Here is a 25,611-nt window from a genome sequence, read left to right on the forward strand (position 1 = left end):
CTCTCTTCCACTGTTTCCTTTGCTATGCTCTATGTTGGGTTTTCCCCCCTTTAATGGTGCAGAAGCTTTTTAGTTTGACAAAAACATACATGTTTGTTCTTGTTTTTGTTGCCCATGTTTTTGGGGTGTGATCCACAACAGCCTTGTTCATCTCTATCCTATATTTTATTCTAATAGCTTCACAGTCCATGACTTACCTATCTTTAAATATCTGATTAGGGGTCTAGCTCTACTGCCTGCATGTGTGAGTCCAACTTTCTCAGCACTACTGATTGAAAGGGCTGACACCGTCTTCTCAGCACCTCTGCCGAAGGACAGTTTACTGTGAATTCATAGGTCTATTCCTAGGCTGCTTAGTGAGTCTTGTGCCTTTGGATATTTTCTGTTAACTTATTAGCGCATCTTCCATGGGACAGGTGCGGCAGTGATCAATCCTGTCAGCTCCTGATCATCTGGGAATGTCTGTCTCTGTTTCACAGCCAAAGGACAGCCTTCTGAAAACAGGAGTCCTGGCTGTTGATTATTTTCCTTCACTCCCGTGGAAGTCAACCAGCTCTCTTCTGACCTACAATTTCTGTAAGGAAATCATCAATCAGAACAAATGGGACATTGTTTTATGTTATTTTCCTCTGTTCTCTTGGAGCTTTGAGAATCTTCCCTTTATCTTTAACCTTGAAGACTTCATTATGTCTTGAGGCAGATCTGATGGACTTGACTTCTAACCTTTCTGTATCTGAACAGTTGCATCTTCTACTATTGTCTCTTTGAATGTGCTTTCTATTGTGTTGGAATGCTCCAATTCCACTAGAGTGCTTGTTATTCAGATATTTTTAAGCACTGTCCTAAGGCTACCTAAGCTGTACTCTTTTCTCTTCTTGTTTCCTTTTTTTTTTTTTTTCTCTTCTGACTGTATTTTCAGAAAACCTATCTCCAAAGCTCACTAATTCTTCTGACATACACTGCTGCTGATGCTTTCTATGGCATTTTTAATTTCACTTACTGTGCTTTTCAGCTCAAGGATTTTTGCTTTTTTTCCTTTGAGAAACAGACAATAAAGGAACACATGCTCATCTGCTGCTTCTCTTCCCAAATGCCTGCAACAACCCCTGCCTGGGGGAGCCGGGAACTCATTCCAGGTCTCCAGGGTGTGTGGGAGGGACTCAATCACTTAAGCCAGGAGTCTACATTGGCAGGAATCAGGATTCAGGAGCCAGTTCTGGTTATCAAACTCTGGCACTGAGAAACAGAATGTGGGTGTCTTAAAAGCTAGGCTAAATGCCAACTTCTATTTGCTTTCTTTTAAAAAAAAGATTTATTCATTTTTACTTGACAGGCAGATTCACAAAAAAAAAAGGAGAGACAGAGAAATCCTCCACCAACTGGTTCACTCCCCAAATGGCTGCAATGGCCAGAGCCAGAGCTAATTCAAAAAGTCAGGAGCCAGGAGCTTCTTCCACGTCTCCCATGCGGGTGCAGGGGCCCAAGGACCCGAGCCTTTCTCCACTGCTCTCCCAGGCTACAGGCGGGAAGCTAGATAAGAACTGGAAGAGCTGGGACACAAACCAGCACCCATATGGAAGGCAACCCCCACCCCATTTTTTTTTCAGAATTACTTCCATTTGTCTGTTAAATGATTCAATACTGAATTAGTTTTCTGTGTTTTCCTGAAACTTACTGGGTTTCCTTAAAATAGCTATTGAAAGCCTAATGCTGTCGCACACAACATCATCTGCACCCTGAAGGAAGGGGAGGTTTTTCTGGTCTTCCTGATCCAGTTGTTTTTCCCTGACTTGCAGAGATTCTAAGAGTCAGCCTACTTTGTCTCTGCCTGGACACTTTCGTTACCTGAGCACTAGGTAGCACCCCAGATCAGGGTCTGCTGAAGGTTGGCTGTTGGTGTGCTGCTGCTGCTTTACCACTAGAGGGCAACCCTACCCCAGGTTTGCCCCAAACCTGCAGTAGCCTTGTTCAGACAAAACTGTGCAAGTATCCAAAGGGAGGTAGCTAGCCCTCATAGTCTCTTTGTGAGACCAACGGGGGCCAAGATGTCTTGTCTATGGTTACTAGCCCACGGCCAGGCACCATGGAATTCTGCTGGCTCCAAGCCTCAGTGTGCAGAGACCAAGCCCAGGTTCCTGTCCCAGATGGCACTTAGGCCTCTGCTGTGCTAAGGAACAGGATGGGAAGCACTGTGGCCACCAAGGCCACAAAACCATACCACACCTTGTGTTCTTAGCCTGTTGATCAGGGCCAAGGCCCGTGCTGCTATGGGCTGCCTGTTGGTTACATGAACTCATGGCTTGAAGCCCTTACAACCAGCCATAGGGGACACTGGACAGGGTATGAACCTAACTGGCTGGGGCCATGGGTCTTCAGCTGGCATACGAGCGAATCCACTGCCTCTTGCCTGCAGTCACTAGCCTGCTGACAAGAACCACTACAGTCTGCCCGGCACCAGGTTTTAACAGCCCAGCACCGAGTTCTAAGATACAGTTTCATGCTCAGTTTGGATGGTGCCCTATTCCCCAATGGCTGAAGCTTCCTCCTTGTCAGATACCCCAACTTTGGGAAGAAACAGTAAAGGGACACAAGTCTCCACCGAATGTTGCAAGACATCCAGGGCTGTCTCTGAGCAGAGAGGCACTGAGCTTGACTTGGCACAATACCGTGCCAGCAGGTCTGGCTGTGAGCTGTGAGCTCCAAGGCAAAGTCCCATACCTAAATCACTACCCCTCTCCTTGGTGCTGCAGTCTCTCTCTGCTGTCTGCCAGAGGATGGGAGGATGGTGGAGGTGGTGCCTTGGCTGCTTGGTTAAGGAGGATCCAAAGGTTCAGTCTCCAAGTAGTGGACTGGGGACAGGGAAGATGCAGCCCTGTCCAGTAGTGGGTTTTATAGTCATGGTCCTGATACTGGATTTCCAAGGTCTGGACTTGACTTGTTTCCTTTCCTCCAAATAAGAGGTATAGCATCTCTCTCCAAACCAAGCAGTCTGTACCCAGGGACGGGGTGAAGTAGGCAGCTCCTCCACTCCTGCCTTCTTCAATGTGCCATTGCTTGGTATGACAGTAAAAACATGCATTGCAGCTTAAGCGCTTGTGAAGCCGGCTGTTCAGACTGGGATCACTGGGAGACGGCCACTCGGAGCCTCTTACTCAGCTGCCATCCTAGTTTGCCCTCCTAATTTATTTTTAATTCAAAAGTTTCCTATTACATTAATCAGCTAAATGTTTATCAAAATTGCATTTTTAAGCATCAACCTTCCATATTTAATTTGCTATCTATTGACCAAGCTAAGTAATAAATCTTTTCTAAAAATAACTGAGATATTCCTGGAACCATGACATTTTTTAAACAATACCCAGTGGAAAATAATGGAACGTCTGTGTCTCTCAAAGCCTCCAGAGCAATAAATTATGACTACATACTTACTGCAACTGAAACAGGGTATCACATCCCTCTCAAGCATACAAACGTGGCCTATGACACACTAAAACATCATGGCCACATGGGACATAAAAACAGTTCTAAGTGTTCAAGGAAGGAAAAGCGCCTAAATAGAAAGGAATGATTACGGGAGAAAGAATGGACATGATTCTTTATGGCATTTCAAGAGCACATACTATCACATCTCCTCCTGAGTGGTTAGCTCTCAAAGGTGGAGACGCAGAGGTGAACTGGAAACGGTTGCCCGCCTTCCCATTCCCTGTCTCTCCCTTGTCTAACATCTGAGTGAGATTAGGAACTAACGCTTGCAAAGTTAAAATGTGCGAACTTATTTAACTTCATGAAGATATAGTTGCTTACAGAAAAAAAGTATACCTTTGTCCCCTTTAAACTCTGAACTGAGATTTTTACCATGGAATTGGGGATGAAATCTGTATTTTTAGTGGCCTTGCTTTTACTGTAGAAAACAATAGAAGTTAGATGACATCCACTCAAACTGTGCCATGATAATCCTAGAAACTTTAGGCTACTTCAGAAGATAAAAACCGTAGATAGGGTCTGGTATTGGTGGCTCAGTCGGCTAATCCTCCCCCTTGTAAGTGCCAGAATCCCTTACAGGTGTTGATTTGTGTCCCGGCTGCCCCATTTCCCATCCAGCTCCCTGTTTATGACCTGGCAAAGCAGTCAAGGACGGCCCAAAGCCTTGGGACCCTGCACCCACATGGGACACCTGGAAGAGATTCCTGGCTCCTGGCTCCTGGCTTCGGATCAGCTCAGTTTCAACCACTGCGGCCATTTGGGTAGTGAACCAGCAGATGGAAGATCTTTTTGTCTCTCCTCCTCTCTGTAAATCCGTCTTTCCAATTAAGACAGAATAAGTCTTTTTTAAAAAGTATATGTTTATAACCAAAGAAATATAAATGAAAATGAGATTATCTGAACTCACAAATTGGCAACATTTAAAACACGCTTGTTGAGATTTCTCTTCCTGGCCAGGAGGACATACAGAGCTCCAAGCTCGACCTTCCATTATGAGACACAGAATATGTGTCTGTGTTGAGGCACGGCAATTCAAGCCACAGCTTACAACACTAACATCCCAGAATGCTAGCTACTAATGCAGGAGGGAGGACAGTGGAAGACAGCCCAGGGACGCAAGCCCCTGCTACCCCAGGGTGGAAACCCTGGTGCCTGACTTGGCCTGGCTGGGAACAAGTGCTGGGGTCATTTAGGGAATGAGCACCTCAACTCACCTCTCACCATCCGGGCTGTTCTGCTTTCACATGAACAAATAGATCTGATTTTAAATGTTTGAAAATAAAAGCAGAAAACAACTACTTTGTGATCTCCAACAATAGGAAGAGTAAGAAAGCAATCCATGTGAGACAGGAAGCAAGCAAGGTGAGGGCCAGGCTCGCCTTCTTATATCAACAGTTTCAGGACCAAAGTCCAACCAGGGCTAAGTAAACAAAAGAAAAAAAAAAAGCCAAGTAAAAAAAAAAAAAAAAAAAAAAGCCGAGAGGGAGATAGCTGTGGTGGAAGCTGTTGTGGCCATTTGGGGTAGGAATCCTCAAATGGAAGCTCTCTCTGTCCCCCTTTCTTTCACAGATACAAATACATTTGTTAATTTAAAAAAATTAAAGATTTATTTATTTTACTGAAAGTCAAGAGTGATAGCGATAGAGACAGAGAAATCTTCTATCTGCTGGTTTACCCCCCAAATGGTCTCGATGATGAGAGCCTGGCCAGTCTGAAGACAGGAGCTTCTTCTGAGTCTCCCGTGTGGATACAGGGGCCCAAGGGTTTGGGCAATCCTCCACTGTTATCTCAGACTGTAAGCAGGGAGCTGGACAGATTAGAACAGCGGGCACACAAATGGCACCCATTTGAAATGCCGGTACCACCAAAGGAGGATGAGCCTGCTAACCCACCAGGTCAGCCCTGTAAGTTCACATGTGTAAAGCCTAGGAGACTGCTAAATTCAAATTTTAAAGAATCCGATCCTTTGCGGTCCACAAGAGACCCACTTTACATATAAAATACAGACAGGCTGAATACGAAAATAGGAAAAAATTACCACGCAGACCACAGTCAAAATGCAGGATCAGGAGAAGCAGAATTTCTGGAGCAGACGTGCGGCATAGCAGTTAAGACACTAGCTGAGGTGCCTGCCTCCCGGCTTGAAATGCCTGGGTTCAGACCCCGGTGCTGCTCCGAATTCAGCTTCCTGCCCACATGGACCATGGACGGCAGAGACAACGGCTCAAGGCTGACCTGGATGGAGCCAACAGCTGGGGGCTTCAGCCTGATCCCTCTGGCCAGGGCAGGCCTGTGGGGGCGACCCCGTGAATGAGCTTGCACCTATCTCCCCAGCCCCACTCGCATGTCAGGGCTCTCAAATTAAGAGGAAAGCAGGTGTGCATTCTTCAGTCTTGTCTTCCCCAGTTTTTCTTTATTGACTTCAGTAGTTTTATTGCTTTAGTAGTTCACAGAATTCACTTTAATCTATTGGTCAAAATTCTTCAAAAAGCCCTCATCTTTAAACATCCCTTTAAGATATGATCTTAAAGTAGTCTTAATTAACAGTTAGGGTGGGGCCCGGCACAATAGTGTAGTGGTTAAAGTCCTCGCCTTGCACAGGCCGGGATCCCATATGGGTGCTTGTTCTAATCCCGGAGGCTCCACTTCCCGTCCAGGAAGTTCCTGGCTCCTGGCTTCGGAGGTCACTTGGGGAGTCAATCAATGGACGGAAAATCTTTGTCTCTCCTCTCTGTATATCTGCCTTCCCAATAAGAATAAATAAGTCTTAAAAAAAAAAAAAACCAATTAGGGTGGAGGAGCATAGTAAACAAATGCCAGGTTAACCTAAAAAACAAGCGGCTATTTATAAAAAAAAAAACCAGTATCTCTGCATGTTAACAAGGAGAGATGCCCTTGAAAACAAAGGTTGAAACTCTAGTTTATTTGCTTCATTTGAAAATTTACTGCAAGTTAGTATGTGATGCAGTTACTTAGGAACATACTATGTTCAGCGTTCTTTAGAACTGGGTGTAAGGAAATATGTTATCTTGCAAGAGTTGCTAAGATTTCTGCCTGACAGTTAAGACAGAAATTCTGGTATTCTTTTCTGCCTAACAAAATTCTATTTTGTTCATGTGCATTTGGACAGCCTTATTTTGGGTAAATTTTGCATTTCTGAGGTTCTTCCCACAAAAAAGATATTTTCATTCAAGGAGAAACCTCATAAAAATCCGAAGGGACTCAATTCTGCAGGCTCATTCGAGGACAACCTGGGGCTGGCTAAGGGATTGATTTCTACAAAAAAGATGGCAGAATACACACAACAGCCCCCTGTGTATCTTGGGCATCGCTCTGGGCTTTTGCCCTTCGAGCTAAAGGATTCTGTTCCAACCAGTCACATTGGTACAACATATGCAAATGCCTGATACAAAGAGAAAAGTAAGGCTTTCACCGGAGCATGAGAGCAGGAAGACGACAGGGATCCGAGCAGGTGCACAGATACTCCAAACACATCTGCCTTCATTTGTATTGGCGTTATTTGGGTAAAGCGTAAGGGACAGGCTTACCTAGACCTTCTGTGCTGTGTTCCGAGTGCTGTAAGAGTTACAAAGAATGCAAGTGGAAAAAGCACCTGTGGCCTGGCTGAGAGTGTGGGAGGAGGGTGGCGGAGGGGAAGGGATGGAAGGACAATGGCAGGTGGGATACTAAGATAAGGAAGCAGAGTGGAGAGACCGGCAGTGAGCAGACAGACCACCCCTGCCAGGTGCAGCACGCCCTGCACTCCACAGTTAATATCTTCCTCTCTGTTTTCTTTCTCTCCGCCCAGAAATTCCACATGGTGTCCTTAACCTGCTTCATCCCACGGACAGGGATTCCACAGAATGATTAACTGGTTCCAGGGCACAAAGGCAGAGCTAGGAAGGGAATCAGAAGCCAAGCTAGTCACAGGTGCCTGTCTCACACCCTCCCCCTCACTGAACAGCTAGCAGAGGTCTCCGCTGCGGGTGGCCCACAGTCCAGCCCCACCCAGTCCCCGGCTTTCCACTAATCTACCAAACACACCCACGTCGGCTCCTCCTCCACCCAAATGCCCTCCCCAGACCCTGCCAACCTCTGCAAGAATCTTACTTGCTTTTTGAGACCAAGGAGTCTTCCTGTATAACCTTTTGTGCTGCCCTTTCAGAATTTAAGTTCTAACTCTCTATTTCAGAAGCTCAGAGGAGTTTATACGGGACAAGACAATGTACATTTCAGCTAAAATTTTCTTTAAATCAATACTTAGGTCAGCATACCTCAATTCAGTCGATGAAACCAGTGTCTACTTTGTGCTAGGAACAGTGTAGGACATTTGGGACAAAGATGAATGAGGCAGCTGCTGCCCTTGACACATCTCCAACGCAGAGGCAAAGGAGACAAAGATTCCTAACAGAATGTCAACTGTTGCCACAGCTAAGACACCCAGGTCCGTGGAGGCAGGCGGCCTACAAACAGGTCAAATGGGGGAAGCAGAATTCACTAAGTCAACAGTGAGGCCCACATTTTCAGAACGAAGAATATGGGGCCAGCACAGTAATGCTCATTTTCTGCCCTGCGGTGCCAGCATCCCATGTGGGTGTTGGCAGTGACCGGCTACTCCGTTTCCCACTCGGCTCCCTACTTAAAAACTGGGGACGCACTGGAGGATGGCCCAAGTCCTTGGGACCCTACACCCATGTAGGAAACTCAGAAGAAGCTCCTGGCTTCAGATCAGCTCAGCTGGGGCCATCGCTGCCATGTGGGAAGTATATCGGGATGGAAAATCTCTATCTCTCCTTCTCCCTTCGTAAATTCTGCCTTTTGAATAAAAGTAAATACATCTTTAGAAAAGAAAAGAATGAAAAATGCATGGGAAAGCCGTAAAATAACACTTGGATAAAAGCAACCACATATAATATGGAACACCCTTACACAATCACTTAAATATATACGGGCAAATGCATGTGTACACAAAAGTACCCCAAAAAGCTCATCAAAAATGAAATTAAAATTTATTTTCATGCAAAAATTTGAAATCTCTGTGCAGTTTTCTCATAAATATGCATTTTCTGCAAACTTTTGAAGACCCTTCTGTTTCTTCCTGAACATAATAATATCAGTGGGCTTAGGGGCATTTAAGATGCTTCTGCTAAGGTCGCTGAAGGAGATGATGAATATATTCTTTTAATATACCACGGCATAATCCTATTTTGCTGTAGTGAAGAAAGTAGTCTTGTAGATGATAAACTGAAATTTTCAACTGAGGATTAGACATATCCTCATGTTACATAGTTGGCTTCTCCTAATAAAGTTCCAAAGAAAAAAATAAACATGCAACCCTACTTAAAAAAAAATTCTAGAAAATTTTGTAAAATTCACATGCCTAGAACATAAGATGTGTATCACGTGTTGAACAAAGTGAGAACAGGGAACAGAAACTCAAACCTGGAGGGTCTCAACACCCATGGGAAAGGGTGACCTTGTGGCAAAGTCAGTTACGCTTCCACATGCAAAGCAGGCATCCCACATCGCAACACTGGAGTCCTGGCTGCTCTGCTCCCAGGCCACAGCCCTGTTGATGTGCCTAGGAAGGCCGCGGAGGACGGCCTAAGACACACATGTGGGAGACAAGGCTGGCGCTCCTGGCTTTGTCTTGGTCCCGACCTGGCCATTGTTGCCCTTTAGGGAATGAGCCAGCCAACGGAAGATAACTCTTTTTTTTTTTTTAAGATTTATTTTTATTGGAAAGTCAGATATACAGAAAGGAGAGACAGAGAGGAAGATCTTCCCAAGCAGCTGCAATCGCTAGAGCTGAGCCAAATCCTAAACCAGGAGCCAGAAGTCACTTCTGGGTCTGCTACGTGGGTGCAGGGTCCCAAGGCTTTGTGCTGTCCTTGACTGCTTTCCCAGGCCACAAGCAGGGAGCTGGATGAGAAGTGGGGCTGCTGGGATTAGAACCGGCGCCCATATGAGACCCCAGTGCATTCAGGGTAAGGATGTTAGCTGCTAGGCTATCATGCTCGGCCCAGAAAAGAACGCTTTCTCTCTCTCTCTGCTCCCACCTCTGCTTTCAAATAAATATATCTTTACAAAAATCATATGAAGCAATTCTGTTTATTTTAAAATGCTTTTTTTACTTAAAAGGCAGAGTGACAGAGAAAGGGAAAGACAGAGAGATGCTGTATGCACGGATTGACTGCCAAAGTGTCTGTAACAGTCAGGCCTTGGCCAGGCTGAAGCCAGAAGACGCCACCAGGGTCTCCTGCAGGAGTGGCAGGAAGTCGGCCACCTGAGACATCCCAGGCTCCCTCCCGGAGCATCAGCAGCCAGCCGGAAGGAAGCAGAAGGCTGGGACTTGAAGTTGGCCCTCAGATACGGGATGATCCAAACGGGGAGCTCCACAAAAGCTGCTCCAGGAACCCAGTGTCACATCCCATCCCGAAAGACGCTGAAGAATTCAAGGAACAAAACAAGATTCAGATCAGACGGGCTGGTTAAGGAGGGAGAAAAAATAAAGCTGGTCGGGGGAGGGGAGCGGTGCTGAGAGGCTCAAGCAGAGGTTAAGACACTGTGGTGCCGAGCCATGGCAGCAAGGGCTGCCTGCACTAAGGCAGGGCAGAACTAAAAGAAGCAGATTTCCAGAAAAACATTAAGTCACTGCAACCAGCAGCGGAATTCTCAGAAGGGAGAACGCTGCTCCGGGAATACCACAATTCTGGACACGAGTGACAGAGGACATTGACTGTAACACAATGGTGACCCGGGGATGGGGGACAGAGGTTCGTCCGACAGCACGCCCTGGCTTCCCTCAGACGTCCCGATGGTCGCCGGGTGCCATGCACCGGCTGGACAATCAGAGTAACAGCAAGGAACAAAGCAGAGGGCTCAGCCCTCCAACAGTGCTTGATGTCAGGGGGCGATCGACACAACACACGGATTCTGCAGGATTTTGCAGAGAAAGACAAGGCAGCTTCGTATTCAAGAAAGGAACGAGGTTAGGGAAAGTAGAGGCATGACCATCTCAGCACTGACCCCTCAAGTTTAGCTGCTTAAATCATGATGGCGAGACACTTTCAGTAAGCTCGAAATGTAGTTTGTTTCTATCAGTTGCACGAAGGATGCCTCACGCACATTCCACACTGAGAACAGCAGCTCCGTCCTTCCGTTTTACCGTTTCCTAGTTTGAGCATACACTCCTCCTTTCTTTTTCGCTTTGTAAGGCAAAGTTTCTGTTACTTACAAAGAACTCAAAGGAGGCAATCCAATAAAGCCCTTATTTGCCGTTCAATATATCCCAACAAAATAGCAGAATTTCTCCTCTACTTTTTCCTGAAAATAAATACTAAATCCTGTCTGAAGTTAGGGTTAATATTTGTTATAATGGCTTGAAATCCTAAATTTTCATTCAGTGGGTGTCATTTACTACACAGAATGGGAAAAGAAGTAAACTATCAATCTCTTCACTGTTGCAAGGATGAGGTTAACACATAACAAATAACAGTCCACTGGATTTGGCAATGATTTCTTGTATATAACACTAAACGCACAAGAAATACAACAACAGACAAATTACACTTAAGGAAAACTAGAAAATCTGTGCATCAAAGGACACTGTGACATGACAAAAAGACAATTCACAGACTGCCAAAAAATTGTAAATTATAAATCTGATATTTGGTTAAACTCCACAGATGCTGAAGAAAATTCCTAAAAGTTAGCCAAAAAAAAAAAAAATTGAGACATGAGTAAAAGACCTGAATAGACATTACCACAAGGAAGATATATAAACAGCCAACAAGCATGTGACAAAGACGCTCAACAGCACAGACTAACGGGAAAACTGAAACCAACATTACACTGAGCTAGCACTTCCCACTCCTTAAGACAGTTACATGAACAACATAGAAAGTAGCGAGGATGACAAGAACGTGGGAAAACTGGAATGTCTATACTCCTTGTGGGAAATGTGAAACTGTGTGGTTGATACAGAAAAGGGCATGGCAATTCCTCAAGAAAATTAAAACTTTCATAATCATATGATCCAGCAATTCCACTTCTGTGTACCTACCCAGAAGAAATTCAAGCCAGGTCTTAATGAGAAATGCACATATCCACATTCACAGCATAATTTTTTTACAGCAACCAGAGTGAAAGCGACTCAGATGCTCATTGATGCATCAATGAGAAGCAAGCTGTGGTCTACCCACATGGTGACACAATGCCCAGACTTTAAACAGCAAGATATTCTGATATTCTTGGGATTTGGATGACATTATGCTAAGTGAACAAAAAGCCACAAAAAGACAAATACTTGGGGCTGGCACAGTGACGCAGCGGTATACCACAGGGTGCCAGTTCATGTCCTGGCTGCTCCGTTTCCACCCCAGCTCCCTGCTCACAACCTGGGAAGGCAGTGGATGATGGCCTGAGCCCTTGAGACCCTGCACCCATGGGAGACCTGGAGGAAGAAGCTCCTGGCTCCCAGCTTTGGATCAGTCCAGCTCTGCCTGATGCAACCATTTGAGGAGTGAAGCAAAGGATGGAAGGCTCTCATTCTCTCTCTCTCTCTAACCCTTTCAAGTAACATACATAAATCTTTACAAACAAAAAGACAAATACTGTACAACTACACATGTATGAGTCACTAGAGTAACCGAGATCACAGAAACAGAAAGTGGAATGGAGTGCTCCAGGGGCTGACGGAGCAGGGGATGTGGGGTTGGCTGAAGGGCACTGGAGTTTCCATTTTGCAAGATGAAAAGAAATATGCAGATGAACGGGTGATGGCTGCACAACATACAAATGTACTTATTACCAGAAAACTGCAGACTTAAAAACGATTAAGATATCACATTTTATGTGAACTCGATGGCGATAAAAGGTTCTATGAAAAAATATAGACTGTTTTGAAATTTTATATTTAAAGGAAGACACTGCACAGTTTCCACCACTCTCCAAGACCACAGGACATCACCACAGCCCTGTGCCATGGAACCACTGGCTTTCTTGCTATCTCACACCATTTGATTCACCTTAAATTTTGATCCAAAAAACTGAAATGCATAAGCTTATTTTAACTTATATAAATATATCTGGCTAACATTTACAAACAGGAAAAAGATTTCCCTAAATAATCATCTAGGCTACTAGGCCTACGTTCTAAGCTACGGTACACCTGTCACCTCCAGGCTCAAGGCAAAGAACTGAAGAATTGTGAGCTGCACCTAGGCTTTTTGAAAATACTGTAGATGCTATCTGTTACCTATGGCGCAACACCTTCTCCAGCCGCAGGTGAGAGGCATGGTGCTCTGTCCTTCTGCTTCTTACTCCAGGAAGACAGAAGCAACAGGACCGTTCTTAGGTTTCCAAGCATTAAGAGAGCTCAAGGCTGATCCTGTGATAATCTGAGAGAATTAAATTACACCCTGCAACTGTCCTGCTCTAGTTCACTCGGCATGAAACACAGCCTGAGCACAAGAAACTCAGGGAAGGAAGTAGAGAATAAACAACAATGGAGAACATCATTTTAATTGATATGCAGTAATTGCGCACATTTGTGGAATACAGTACGATACTCTGATGTATGTTCACCACAATGGGCAACAAACAAATCAGGGAAATTAGCATTTCCCTTTCTTTCTTTCATTTTTTTTTTAAGATTTATTTTTTTATTACAAAGTCAGATACAGAGAGAGGAGGAGAGACAGAGAGGAAGATCTTCCGTCCGATGATTCACTCCCCAAGTGAGCCGCAACGGGCCAGTGAGCGCCGATCCGATGCCGGGAAACAGGAACCTCTTCCGGGTCTCCCACGCGGGTGCAGGGTCCCAAAGCCTTGGGCCGTCCTCAACTGCTTTCCCAGGCCACAAGCAGGGAGCTGGATAGGAAGTGGAGCTGCCAGGATTAGAACCGGCGCCCATATGGGATCCCGGGGCGTTCAAGGCAAGGACTTTAGCCGCTAGGCCATGCCGCCGGGCCCTCTTTCATTTTTTAAGATATATTTCTTTTTACTGCAAAATCAGATATACAGAGAGGAGGAGAGACAGTGAGGAAGATCTTTTGCCTGCTGATTCACTCCCCAAATGGCTGCAATGGCTGGAACTGAGCTGATCTGAAGCCAGGAGCCAGGAGCTTCTTCCGGGTCTCCCATGTGGGTGCAGGGTCCCAGTGCTTTGGGCCGTCCTCAACTGCTTTCCCAGGCCACAAGCAGGGAGCTGGATGGGAAGTGGGGCATCCAGGATTAGAACCAGTGCCCATTTGGCATTTAAGCAGACAAAAGGGTGACACACCCACAGAATTGCTCCCTTCTCTCAAGTCAGGCTCTCAGTTTAACACTCAGATTCCACCAACAGCAGCATCTCTCAAGATGACGGTTTCTGGGTGGCACTTATGTAGAAGGCAATAACAAAAAACGACACTGAAAGGATTTTATAACAACTTCATGAAAATGGAATGAAAAGATCAGTTTATTTTGGTGCAAAAAAATTTTTTAATCCATGCATAATTTTTTTTTCGCAATACACATTTTTCCATGAAATTTCCAAGGACTCCCTGGATAAGCCCTACATTAAATACATCTAACAAAATCGTAGGTGGAACATGTGTTCGGTTACAACTTGGAGCAAGCCATGGGTGTTAAAACCCGCAACATATACAAAGGGGCCAGGTAACAAAGGTGTGTAGAACAAACAACAAATGTTATCCTTGAACATGATGGCACAAGAACCAACTCCTTCTCCTACATCATGGAGCCCAGAGCCCCTTCAAGACACTGAGAAAACCAGTCAGCAACGCCTTCATGTTTTCCACGATTTTGAAGTATTGCCTGCCTCCACGGCCATGGCCTGGCTTCCAGTCCAAGGTAAAACATTTGCAGAATTGCCAGGAAGCCGGTCCTCCATGGTGCTGCATGGCAGAGGCCAGCAGACAGCCTGCTGTTCCGTCTCCAAGAGGGATCGTAGGGGACATGGTCCAGGTCACAGCACCTGGCTGGATGCCCCACAGAAAAACAGCTCTGCACTCGAACAGCCCAGTGTCTCGGCAGCAGGCTTTTGACCTGGCTTCACCTGGCCCAACTCCGGCCATGGCAGTAGGTGGAAGATTCTCTCCTCTCTTCCCTTTCTCTCTCTCTCTCCTCCTCCTCTCTCTGTCGAGGCTTCGAGGCCACTGTTGTAGTTTAGCAAGTTAAGTCACCGCTTGCAGTGCTGGCATCCTATATGGGTGCTGGTTGAGCCAGGTTGCTTCATGTCCAACTCAGATCCCTACTAATGTGCATGGGAAAGCAGTGAAACAGAGCCCAACATGTTTGGGTCCCTGCACCCATGTGGGAGCCCTGGAAGCAGTTCCTGACTCGTGCCTTCACCCTGGCTATTACAGGCATTTGGGGAGTGAACCAGTAGATGGAAGACTATTTCTCTCTCTGTCTCTCTCTCTTTGCTTTTCAAATAAATCTTCAAAAACAAAAGATAGGTGACACTCTAATGCTGTTTGGTGGTTAGATTTCCACCATCAAGAATCCCTTAAAACGCTGGACACAATCTCCAGCAACACCAGCAAAAGCTTTCCTTCTAAAACATCAGTGTGAGTTTATGTATGCTAACTTCCTGAGTGTGCCATGTCTCCGAAAGCTTTAGCAGCTCATTTTGTCGCGTTTTCACTTGTTAGAACATCACCAGCTTGCATGCGAACACCTGAGTTTTTATTAAAATCAAGGTGCTTGTTAGCAGCAACGTCAAGACCATCAAAATACTGTTCTGATCCTGTTTGGGAAGGTAGATTTCAGACTCATCTTTCAAATAAAGTTTTTGCAACATGACTTAAAGCAAGTTAGAAATCTACAGATTTAAGACCCAGCTTTGGGCCGAGCACGGTAGCCTAGCAGCTAACGTCCTCCCCTCGCTTGCGCCAAGGTGCCAGTTCTAATCCCGGCAGCTCCACTTCCCATCCAGCTCCCTACTTCTGGCCTGGGAAAGCAGCAGAGCACAGCCCAAACCCTTGACACCCTGCACCCACATGGGAGACCCAGAAGTGGTTTCTGGCTCCTGGCTTTGGATCGGCTCAGCTCTTGCCATTGCAGCTGCTTGGCCTCTCTGTCTCTGCTCCTCTCTGTATATCTGACTTTCTGGTAATAATAATAATACTTTTTTTAAGGATTGTATTTCTTTTTATTGGAAAGGCGGATATACAGAGAGGAGAAACAGAGAGGAAGATCTTCCCTCCAATGGTTCACTCCCCAAATGGTCTCAACAGCTGGAGCTGAGCCGATCTGAAGCCAGGAGCCAGGAATTTCCTCCAGGCCTCCCACGCGGGTGCAGGGCCCCAAGACTTTGGGCCGTCCTTTCCCAGGCCACAAGCACGGAGCTGGATGGGAAGTGGAGCTGCCGGGATTAGAACTGGAGCCCATATGGGATCCTAGCGAGTTCAAGGCAAGGACTTAAACTGCTACGCTATCGTGCTGGGCCTGTAATAATAATCATTTTTAAAGACCCAGCTTTATGGCCAAAACAACCAATGAAAAACATCACTAATGAAGTAGTCATTCGGCATGTAGTTAAGTTCTTGTTTAAGAGACCTGCGTTCCACATCAGGGGGCCTTGATTTGATAACTGGCTCCATTTCTGATTCTAGTTTCCCTTCTAATGTACTTCATGAGAGCATCAGGTGGCATAAGTAGTTGTACCCCTGTCAGCAATGCGGGAGACCTGAATTTCTGAACTGAATTCTAGCACTGAGCTGCAGTCTGAGCAGGCCCTAGCCACTGACAGCAGTTCCAGAATCAAGCAGCAGATGAGGGCCTGCTCACTCTTACTCTTGCTCTCTGCCTCTCGAATAACAATGCCCATAGCTTCAATTTAGTCACAAAAGGCAAGCACAGTCACATGCTGTTTTTATTTAACTCTGCAAAACTTTGCACGAAATCATCTTAGTCTACGGTTCATGATCAAATCAGCAGAACCATAAATAGTTCCTTAAAATTAATAGCCTACATTACATTTTCCTAACATAGAACTCTTAAAGAAAAGCAGAGACACAAATCAATATAATACAATAAGTGTAATTTTCCAGTAGGGACCAAAAAAACCACAGGACCCATTAGCTGTGCAAACAGGACTCCAAAAGAACAGAAAGTCCAGACCAACAAAAAACAGTAACCCGCATCCTCAATTCTGGTGCGCTTATGCCAGAGAAACACTGCACAGAGCTGAGACGGGTCCAGAAGATGGGTGCTACGAAGATTACGCTGATAAACACAAAACCAACTTCACTGGTTTGCTCTTTCAGTAGATGTAGTATACACCACTCAGGTGTGCAGGCAAAGATTTTCTACACAAATAAACTCTTACAGTTTAGAAGTCTTCACTCACAGGGCACTGGTTCGAGCCCTGGCTATTCCACTTCTGATCCAGCTCCCTGCTTATGGCCTGGGAAAGCAGCAAAAGATGGCTCAAGTCCTTGGGCCCCTCTGCACCCATGTGGGAGACCTGGAAGATGCTCCTGGCTTCAGACTGGCCTAGCTCCAGGCACTGCAGCCCTTTGGGGAGTGCACTAGCGGATGGGAAATGTCTCTGTCTCGCCTTCTCTCTGTACAGCTGCCTTACCAATACTCCTTTTTAAGAAGTCTTCACTTTTCGGTCAGAAACAAAAAAATCTTCCTGGTTCCAGCAGATAAATGCATGAGCATTCAAGGTGCCCAGCACAGAACAGGCAGATAGGCCCCAGGAAGGTTCCCATAGCTGTTCTCCACAAAACCCCCATCACCACCCAGGGATGAGACATGCAAACCACACTCGCATTAGCAATGACTGTAGTCATCAACACACTCATGTTGGAAGCAGTCAGATGCGCATGTGGCTCACCTTTCTGCACTTCATGCCTTCTGTATCATGACACTTTCCAAAATATTTATTTATTTGAAAGCTAAAGAAATAGAAACAGAGAGATAGGCACAGAGAGATCCACCTCTGGTTTATCCCCCAGATGTGAGCAACAGCTCACACTGGGCCAAGTCAGTGCCAGGAACCTGAAACTCCATCTGGATCTTTCACGTGGGGGCAAGCACCCACAGGCCTTCCAGGGAGCACGGCAGGAGAGTGGAATCAAAAAGCCGCGGCGTGACTGAGAGCTGGGCACTCTGCAGTGAAATGGGGGTGGTGAGTGGGACATCCTCACTGCTGTACTGGATGCCCGCTCCTGCCATTCACAGGTAGAGATAAAAAGTAACAAGTGGGAGTATGGCGATTTGGCCTGGAGGTGACCACGTGAGGCATCTGTGTCCCACATCCGGATGCCCAGGGCCCATTTCCGGCTCTGACCTCTGACTCCAGCGTCCTGCTGCCGCTGGCCCAGGAGGCAGCTGTGACAACTGAAACAGGGCTCCTGCCGCCCATGTGGGAGACCAGGATTAGTCTCCACAGGGACCGCTGTGAGCATCGACACACAGGAGCACACTGTTTCTCAATAATGTCACGGAAAGAGAGTGACACAAGCTAGGGACAAAACAAATGGGGCTGAGTTTTAGTCCGTTTCCTGGTGTTATCACAGAAGAACTGAGGCTGGGCGTTCCCAGGAGGAGAAGTATTTATCCCACAGCAGTGGAGTCTGAAAGTTCAGGATCGGATTCCCCCAGTGATCTGTCCAGCCTCTGGTGAGAACACCCCCTTGTGATGTCACAACATGACAAGCAGAACGGAAACAGCCCCATGCAGACGGTGCCAAGCCAGTGGGCTGGCCTCACCTCACCTGCCAACAAGGTGAATCATCTCCCAACATTGCCACATGGGACCAAACACCCAGAGGACAAACTACCCCAAACCATAGCTGGCAGCCATCCCAACTGGCAGGCTGTGGATAACATCCTGAATGCAGCCATGGTACGAAGATCCCCGGGGTTGCCTGCACACAGCAGGTCTGGCCACCCCAACCCTTCCACTCCTCAAACACATACATCTAAGGCAGGGTATTTCTCTGTGAAACTAAACATTTCAGCCCACAGAAAAGGAGCAAGCAGGTGCACTTTACTTTCTGATACAAGGAAGACATAAAAAACAGGTAAAATGCTATGAACTGGCCCGGCGTGGTAGCCTAGCAACTGAGAGCTGGGCACTCTTTTCTCACCTTGAACACACCAGGATCACACACGTCCCCGGTTCTAATCCCGGTAGCCCCGCTTCCCATCCAGCTCGCTGCTTGTGGCCTGGGAAACCAGTCGAGGACAGCCCAAAGCCTTAGGACCCTGCACTTCGGAGACCCAGAGGCAGCTCCTGGCTCCCGGCTTCAGACTAGTTACTTGGAGAATGAATCAGCAGATGGAAGATCTTCCTCTCTTTCTCTCCTCCTCTCTGTATATCTAACTTTCCAATAAAATTTAAAAAAAAAAAATAAAATGTTAAAAAAAAGAACTAGAAGTCATCCCACAGACAAATCTGTAAGAGCATACGAGAAAGCCTCTGAAAAGCTGACAACGCCCCATTGCACAGAGCCAAGAAAACTTACTCTAGGAGCCAGCTTGGTGCAGCTGAAGCTGCTGCCTGTGAGGCTGGGTCCACTGCTTTCCCATGCCCTGCTAATGCTCCTGGGAAAGTAGTCAAAGACAGCCCTAGTCCTTGGGCCCCTTGCCACCCATCGGGGAGACCCAGATGAAGTAACTGGCTTCACCCTGACCCGGTCCCAGCCGCTGCAGCCACTTGGACAGTGAAGCCAGTAGACATTAGAGTTTTCTTTCTGTCAGTGTGTAGATATGTGTGTGTCCTCTCTGTAACTGCCTTTCAAATAAATAAGTAAATCTTTGAAATAAAGCAAGAGAGTAACAAAACAATACAGCAATTGGCAGTGTCTCTTTAGAGAATATGAATGCTGCAAAGGTTTGATCACAAACTGGCCCTGTGATGAACTCCGTTCTAACAGAAAGTGTGTAGTGAAAAGTAATCAAGAAATCAAACGTGGAGGTGGGCCCTCAGCTTAGTGGCTAAGCCACCAGCCCTCACTGGGGGTGCCTGGGTTCTAGATTCAGCTTCAGGCCCTAACTCCAGCTCCCCTAATGCAGAGGAAGGACTCCAGCAGGTGTCCTGCTGTGGCCCATCTCTGACACCTGTACTGAATTCCTCCCAGCTTCCAGTTTCAGCCACTGCAGGTGGCTGAACTGGGAAGCGAATGAGTGAATGAAAACCTTCGAATTAATTCATTAGAAACAGTAAAGAAATAAAACATGTACATCAAACATCAGACCCCATGAAATAACATTCCCCACTTAAGAACAGGTAAATACCCAGAAGGTCTCTTAGTTCTGCATCCTAAGGACAGCATTCCACAAATGTTTCCCTTGGAGAAGCATAAACACAGTCACATCGTCCACAGAGTGACAGTGGCCACTGTGCAGGCTAGACCGCTCACTGCCACCCCAGGGACATCACCTTGGTTCCCAGGAGTGCAGCACATAGCTGATACGCTTCTGCCCAAGAGCTTCATTCAGGTCCCTGACCCACTAAGTGGCAAGTTGCAGCCCTAAGATCACCAAAGGTCCCAAACTAAAGTAGCTGGGATGCACACCAGAAGACACTGCATCTTTACGCAAATCTTAGGATTCTTAAGGGAAAAAACTGAGACGTACTAGGGGTTTCTGTTCCAGCCTTGGGGGGCCTGAAATACCACATTCCTTAGCAGAGCACTCCGGCACATGGACACTGGGCTCCTGTGTCCCTCAGCCAAGGAGTGGAGCAGGGACCCAAACTCAGTTACTTAGCTATAGGAGTTGGACACTTAGCAGGTGTCCAAGTGCAGGTGGCACATGCATTTGATCCTGGCCTTGGGCCCACATGTCCAATTGTTTACTAGACATTGCCACCTGGAGGCCCCACATGCTACTCTATGTGTCTCAAAATCCAGAACCGAATCCTTTATTTTTCCTCATCACATATGAATATCATCTGTTCAAGCTTATGGGAGATGATTGCCTAGCACTGGCTTCCTGCACTGGATTTCCACCAAACCAGAATGGAGTTACTTAGGGCTGGCTTGGTGGCACAGCACGTTAAGCAGTCACATGTGATCCTGGCATCCCATACTGCAGTATCATTGAAAAACCAGTGTTCTGCTTCTACTCCAGCTCCCTGCCAAGTGCCAAGTCCAGTTCATGGTTGCTGGTTCAGTCAGGTCCAGCTCCAATGAGTTCAGCTATTAAGAAGTGAACCAGCAGGTGGAAGTGCACTCTCCCAATCTCCTCCCTCTCCCTTCTTCATCCTCTCCCTGTTTATCATCTATCTCCCTCCCTCTGCCTCTCCTCTCTCTCTCTCTTCCTCTCCCTAACTCAGCCTTTCAAACAGGTAACACAGTAAATACAGAAAGAAAAAATATAAGAGATTCTAGTCTAGCTAAACCAGTGAAATAAAGAAAGCCCCACTGTTTTAACTTTGTTATGGAAAGTAATTTTGAAAAGGCCCATTGGCCCACCATTTACACTTTCTTTGTCCGTTATCCATTGATAGGACAAATTAATTCCATTTCATCAAATGAAGCACTGCCTGATTGTAGAATTGGGAAAAAAAAAAAAAAGGCCAGCACAGTGATATGTTTGTGTTTTGAAATTTCTAATCCCTCAAACCAGAAGCGTCAGAACCATCACTGACTGACTGCTTGTTAGGCAACGGGCCCTAAACTCTCCTTGCTTTTACCTTCTCTCTAGAAAGACCACCTGTCCTCCCAGCCCTGAGGCCGTCCTTCCCCTTCAGGGTCTTGGACGTTATGACTAGACCCTCCCACACCAGCCTGGACAGCCTGTCTTGTTCCAACACCTGAGTCTCTGCTCCAGGCCTTGATGACTGCTTCCTGACACCTCTGGGCTCCTCCTGGCCGGACCACCAAGACAGATCAGACAAGTCCTGCCTCACCCAATAATCTCACCCAGCAGGTAAGGACTGTGTCCATCACTAGCTTCGTGTGTGTCATCTAGCCAATTCTAGCTGTTCATTTCTTGGATAATCAATATACTCAGAAAGGAAATGGTCAAGGATTGCAAGTGCAGCAACACGAGGAGGAGTCTGTCCCCCACTTACTGAACCATCCAGCCACCACTGGGGATGTCCCAAGTCCTGCCAGCAAGTCATGCGATCAGTGCTTCCTAAATGAGTGTGAACAGAATGGCATGCTTGCACTGGACCAAAGCCAGCAAGCCTCTAGATTGCCTCCTTCCCCCTCCCCTCCCCAGTTCATGCAAACCAACACGGCAACCTGAGAAACACCCTGGTGACCCAAGTCTCCTTGTTAGCAAGCTACCAGTAGACCTGGAATGTCTTGGTGAAAGGAAATCTCTAAGCCCAACAACTGTTCTCTCACTAATACACGATGCTCCCCTCAGTAACAGGGGATGCACGGAACATCCTTTACATTTGCACAACCTAAAATGATTATTATATTCAGTCCTGCTGTAACTACAGCAATATACACATTTCTGGATGGTCATGTAAGTGCAGAATGCTACAGTCTTAAGGGAAAAATAATCTCAAATTAGGCAACAAAAGTAAAGACTCAATTCCATTCTTGGGATGCCATCATACAAAAATTCAAAAACTATGTGAAACACATATGGCCAAAGATCACCCAGCAAGCTTTGTAAAAGCTGTATGGTAAGAGTCTGTCCATGGGGAAGCCCTTTTGTTATGTTTGCACACATACCCATGTGTACAAATAGGATAATGTGTCCAAAATTACATAAATGCCAAAGCAGTTAAAACAGTGTAGGTCTGTATACATAACAGGGATACCAAAAAGGAATTAAGAAGTTAAGTTGCAGATCTATCTAATCAAATCCAATTAATGTTTTCTGAAAAGAACGGAACAAGAAAGGAAAGCAAGCTGTGCATCCAGGAAGCAGCATGAGTCTAACTCGACCTGAGGCACACAGCTCACCTGTGCCAGTCAGAGAGGAAAGGTGGCACACTTGTGGTGGGACAGAAGAGTGAAGGAAGATGTAGGAAGGTCAATTTCACACTTCTGTAAAAGGATGAGCCTTCTAGGGCCAGTGTGGAGGCACAACCAGCTAATCTTCTACCTGCGGTGCCAGCATCCCATATGGGCACTGATTTGAGTCCTGGGTGTGCAATTTCTGATCCAGCTCCCTGCTGATGGCCTGGAAAGACAGCAGAGTATAACCTAAGTTCTTGGGCCCCTGCACCCATGTGGGAGACCCAGAAGAAGCTCCTGGCTTCAGACTAGTCCAATTCTGGTTGTCGTAGCCATTTGGAAAGCGAGCCAGTGGATGAGAGATTCTCTTTCTCTCTGTTTCTCCCCCTCTCTCTAACTGTGACTTTTAAGTAAATGAAATATTTAAAAAAAGCATGAGCATTAAAAACAACTTATTATAAAATATTCAAGCATCTTTTAGTAACTAAAAAAGAGAAGCTATACCAACAGCAAAACAGGGAAGACAAGGATGTATACTGACCAAGGTCAGCAATGACAGTTTTAACTCTTGTTCTAATAGGAACCTTGAAAATATGCGTTTTGTAGAGACGATATGATGGACCAAGTGTATGCTCAGGTCTCTCCTGATCTCCCAAGTGGAGCAACTGCAAACAAGTCAATGATTTCCAAAGAAAAATCTCTTAGTCTACTGAGCAAATCCCTCGGCCAAAATACACTACTGAGATCACTTCTACCTGAGCAAAGCTGTCTCTGCACAGATTTATTATGTCCTAAAGGAAGCTTTCATATCACTGCTCTCTATTGCTAAGTGTTTTATCTGAATAACACCACAGCTAAAGAATGGGTCAGAAAAGAAACGGCAATCATATTGTATTTTCTGAAAACAGAACTAGTGCTATGGAGTAAAAATCCACATGAAACTTGAGTGGCAGGCTGCTTCCATCAGACACACCTGGTGCCAGAGCACAGTGCCGAATGTCTGCATCATCATTTTGTCTCCAGGCGTTTCTGTGGCGCCTCAGAGAGCCAGTGTCAGGCTACCAATATCAATTTCCACCTCTATTCTTACATTCTGTGCAAGAGAATAGCAATAATGACTTGGGTCAGTTTCAAATGGCCATAAAGTTGACTTCTCTTTAATAAGAGGAAAGACCATAAATTGTGAAGAAGCACATTTACGAAAAAGAAAAGCCATTTCTCATTCCCAGTAAAGAACAGAGTCTCAGAGGGACCCTGCTTCTGCATAATGATGTAGCCATCTACGGTGCACAGTGCAGAACCATGAAGGAAACTCTGAAATGGAGCTCACCATGCACCCAGCTTCTGTCGCACTTTCCGCAACAGTTGGAATCCTAAGCATTTTACTCATGATCTGGGAACATAAATCAAAGATTCACAAACAACATGAAGGTGGGATCAAAACTACCGAACCTCTGGAAGGCATCCTACAGAAAGAATCAAGAAACAAGAGGTCTTTGTTTATAGCTAAATCAGTCTTCAAACTTTACGTAGTCATTGGGACCTGGAGTTTACAAGGAGAAAGAAGGCCTGTATTCCCTGTGCTCAGGTCACCTGTCTACTTGGAGGTCAGTCCCCATCAGCTTTGATGGAAAATTCCTGGTGACAATATCAACGAAAGCATTTCACAGTGCCAGTTATTAACAAAAACTCGATTCTGTACCACAAGACCCCATCTGACAGTTTGTCTTGTCTTCAGCAGTCTCGGGGATCTTACGTGTCATGAAAGCAGATTTTAAAAAGTGCTGGCAGCAGTTGTATCCCCCAGAAGATCCCAAGGCCACAGGCCAGTCCAGTCAAACCACCACTGGCCATCTGATCCCTCCTCCCATGGTCCTGGAGGCCCCTCGGGCAGGGCCTCCCCAGCGTCACTGACCCGCTGCTGGTTGATGAGTTCTAAAATAGTTTTTAAAACAAGTACAAATAAATTAAGGAAAGAAAATAAGTCTGATAAGAAAAAGAGAATTTTCATTCTCTCATTATATCGTCTCCCAAAATAATGAATTCTTCCTTCCTTTCTTCAAAAGTCAGAGTGACGGACAGAAAGAAACAGATCTTGCACCTACTGCTTTATTCCCCAAAATGGTTGCAACAGCCAGTTCTGGGCCAGGCAACCTCCAGCAGCCAGGAACGCCACCCAGATTTCCTACATGTTTACCAGGAACCAGAGTACTCGGGTCAGTACTTGGGCCTCCCCAAGTGCCTCTACAGGAAGATGGCTCAGAAGCAGAGCAGCTGGGCCTCAAAATAGCCTTCAGTATGCAATGCTGATCTCATGAGCCCCATAACACTGGCCTCTGATGCCAAATTTTGAGATGCTCTCAGCCCTCAATTTGAAGCCTGCCTATTTCAATTTTTCAAAAAGCCTGCACTTGGGGCAACTAATTTCTTCACAACCAACATGTGCATTCTCCCATGGGTGACCTCTCATATTCCTCCCTAGATATATTCACACATCGGCCACAATTCCTTGCGCCTTCCAATTGTCAGCTATATCTCAGCCAAGATCACCTTTACTAGGATTATTATAAAACAGGGAGAACAGGCTCTTCGCAGAACATACTTCCCCAACCGCCTATGGAATTTCTCCTTCTACACAGCACTCAATTATGGCTTACTCTTGCCTTTAGTACTTCCCTTCCATTCACCTGATACTTCCAATTAAAACTAAGCTCCTTAAGGCAAGGAATTACATCTAATCATTCCTTCGGGACCTGTACAAGCACAGAACTTATTCTAAATACATTATTGCTGCTGGGGAAAAACAAAAACCTCACTGTTGGTTCCCAATGTCTGCTTCCTATTTGAATGACAGTACTTTAATTCCACTATTCAAAACTCAGACTGCTGAGTGAAGGGGAGGCAGGGTATTAAGTGTTACAATGGTTTTGTGATGTAGGAATCTTTTTTTAAATTATTTTATCTTTTATTTATTATTATTACCATTTTATGATACAGTTCCATAGGCCCTGGAATTCCCCTTATCCCCGTCTCTACTCCCTCCCCCCACACTGAGTTCCGCTACATCATTACCATAGCAGAATTCTTCACAGTCATATGTCCATTATTGTGGGCATGGACAATGGCAAAGGATCCAGAATCCTATTGTAAAGATACAGTATAAACAGTTTCATTAGGAGTCCATCTTTGTCTGGAAGTAGAGATGCATAGTGAATTGTATCCTCACATCTGAATATGT

General features: G+C 45.9%; 1 protein-coding gene across 10 annotated transcripts in view; it reads right to left on the reverse strand.

The window, feature by feature from the left end:
- LOC101536302 (phospholipid-transporting ATPase IB) overlaps nucleotides 1-25,611 on the reverse strand; it is a 633,219-nt gene that overhangs the window by 528,193 nt on the left and 79,415 nt on the right. The window contains exon 2 of one of the 10 annotated variants that reach the window (XM_058670958.1): nucleotides 7,758-7,946. The exons of 8 other annotated variants lie outside the window; for them this stretch is intronic. Coding sequence is in view for 1 of the 2 variants with exons in the window: in XM_058670957.1 (XP_058526940.1) it covers nucleotides 4,698-4,707 (10 nt within the window). In the remaining variant the exon portion in view is untranslated. Of the gene's footprint in view, nucleotides 1-4,697; nucleotides 4,719-7,757; nucleotides 7,947-25,611 lie in introns of those variants that run through there. One more of the 10 variants, XM_058670957.1, reaches the window with a different exon arrangement.

The sequence above is a fragment of the Ochotona princeps genome, chromosome 12, assembly GCF_030435755.1.
Source record: "Ochotona princeps isolate mOchPri1 chromosome 12, mOchPri1.hap1, whole genome shotgun sequence".
NCBI lineage: Eukaryota > Metazoa > Chordata > Mammalia > Lagomorpha > Ochotonidae > Ochotona > Ochotona princeps.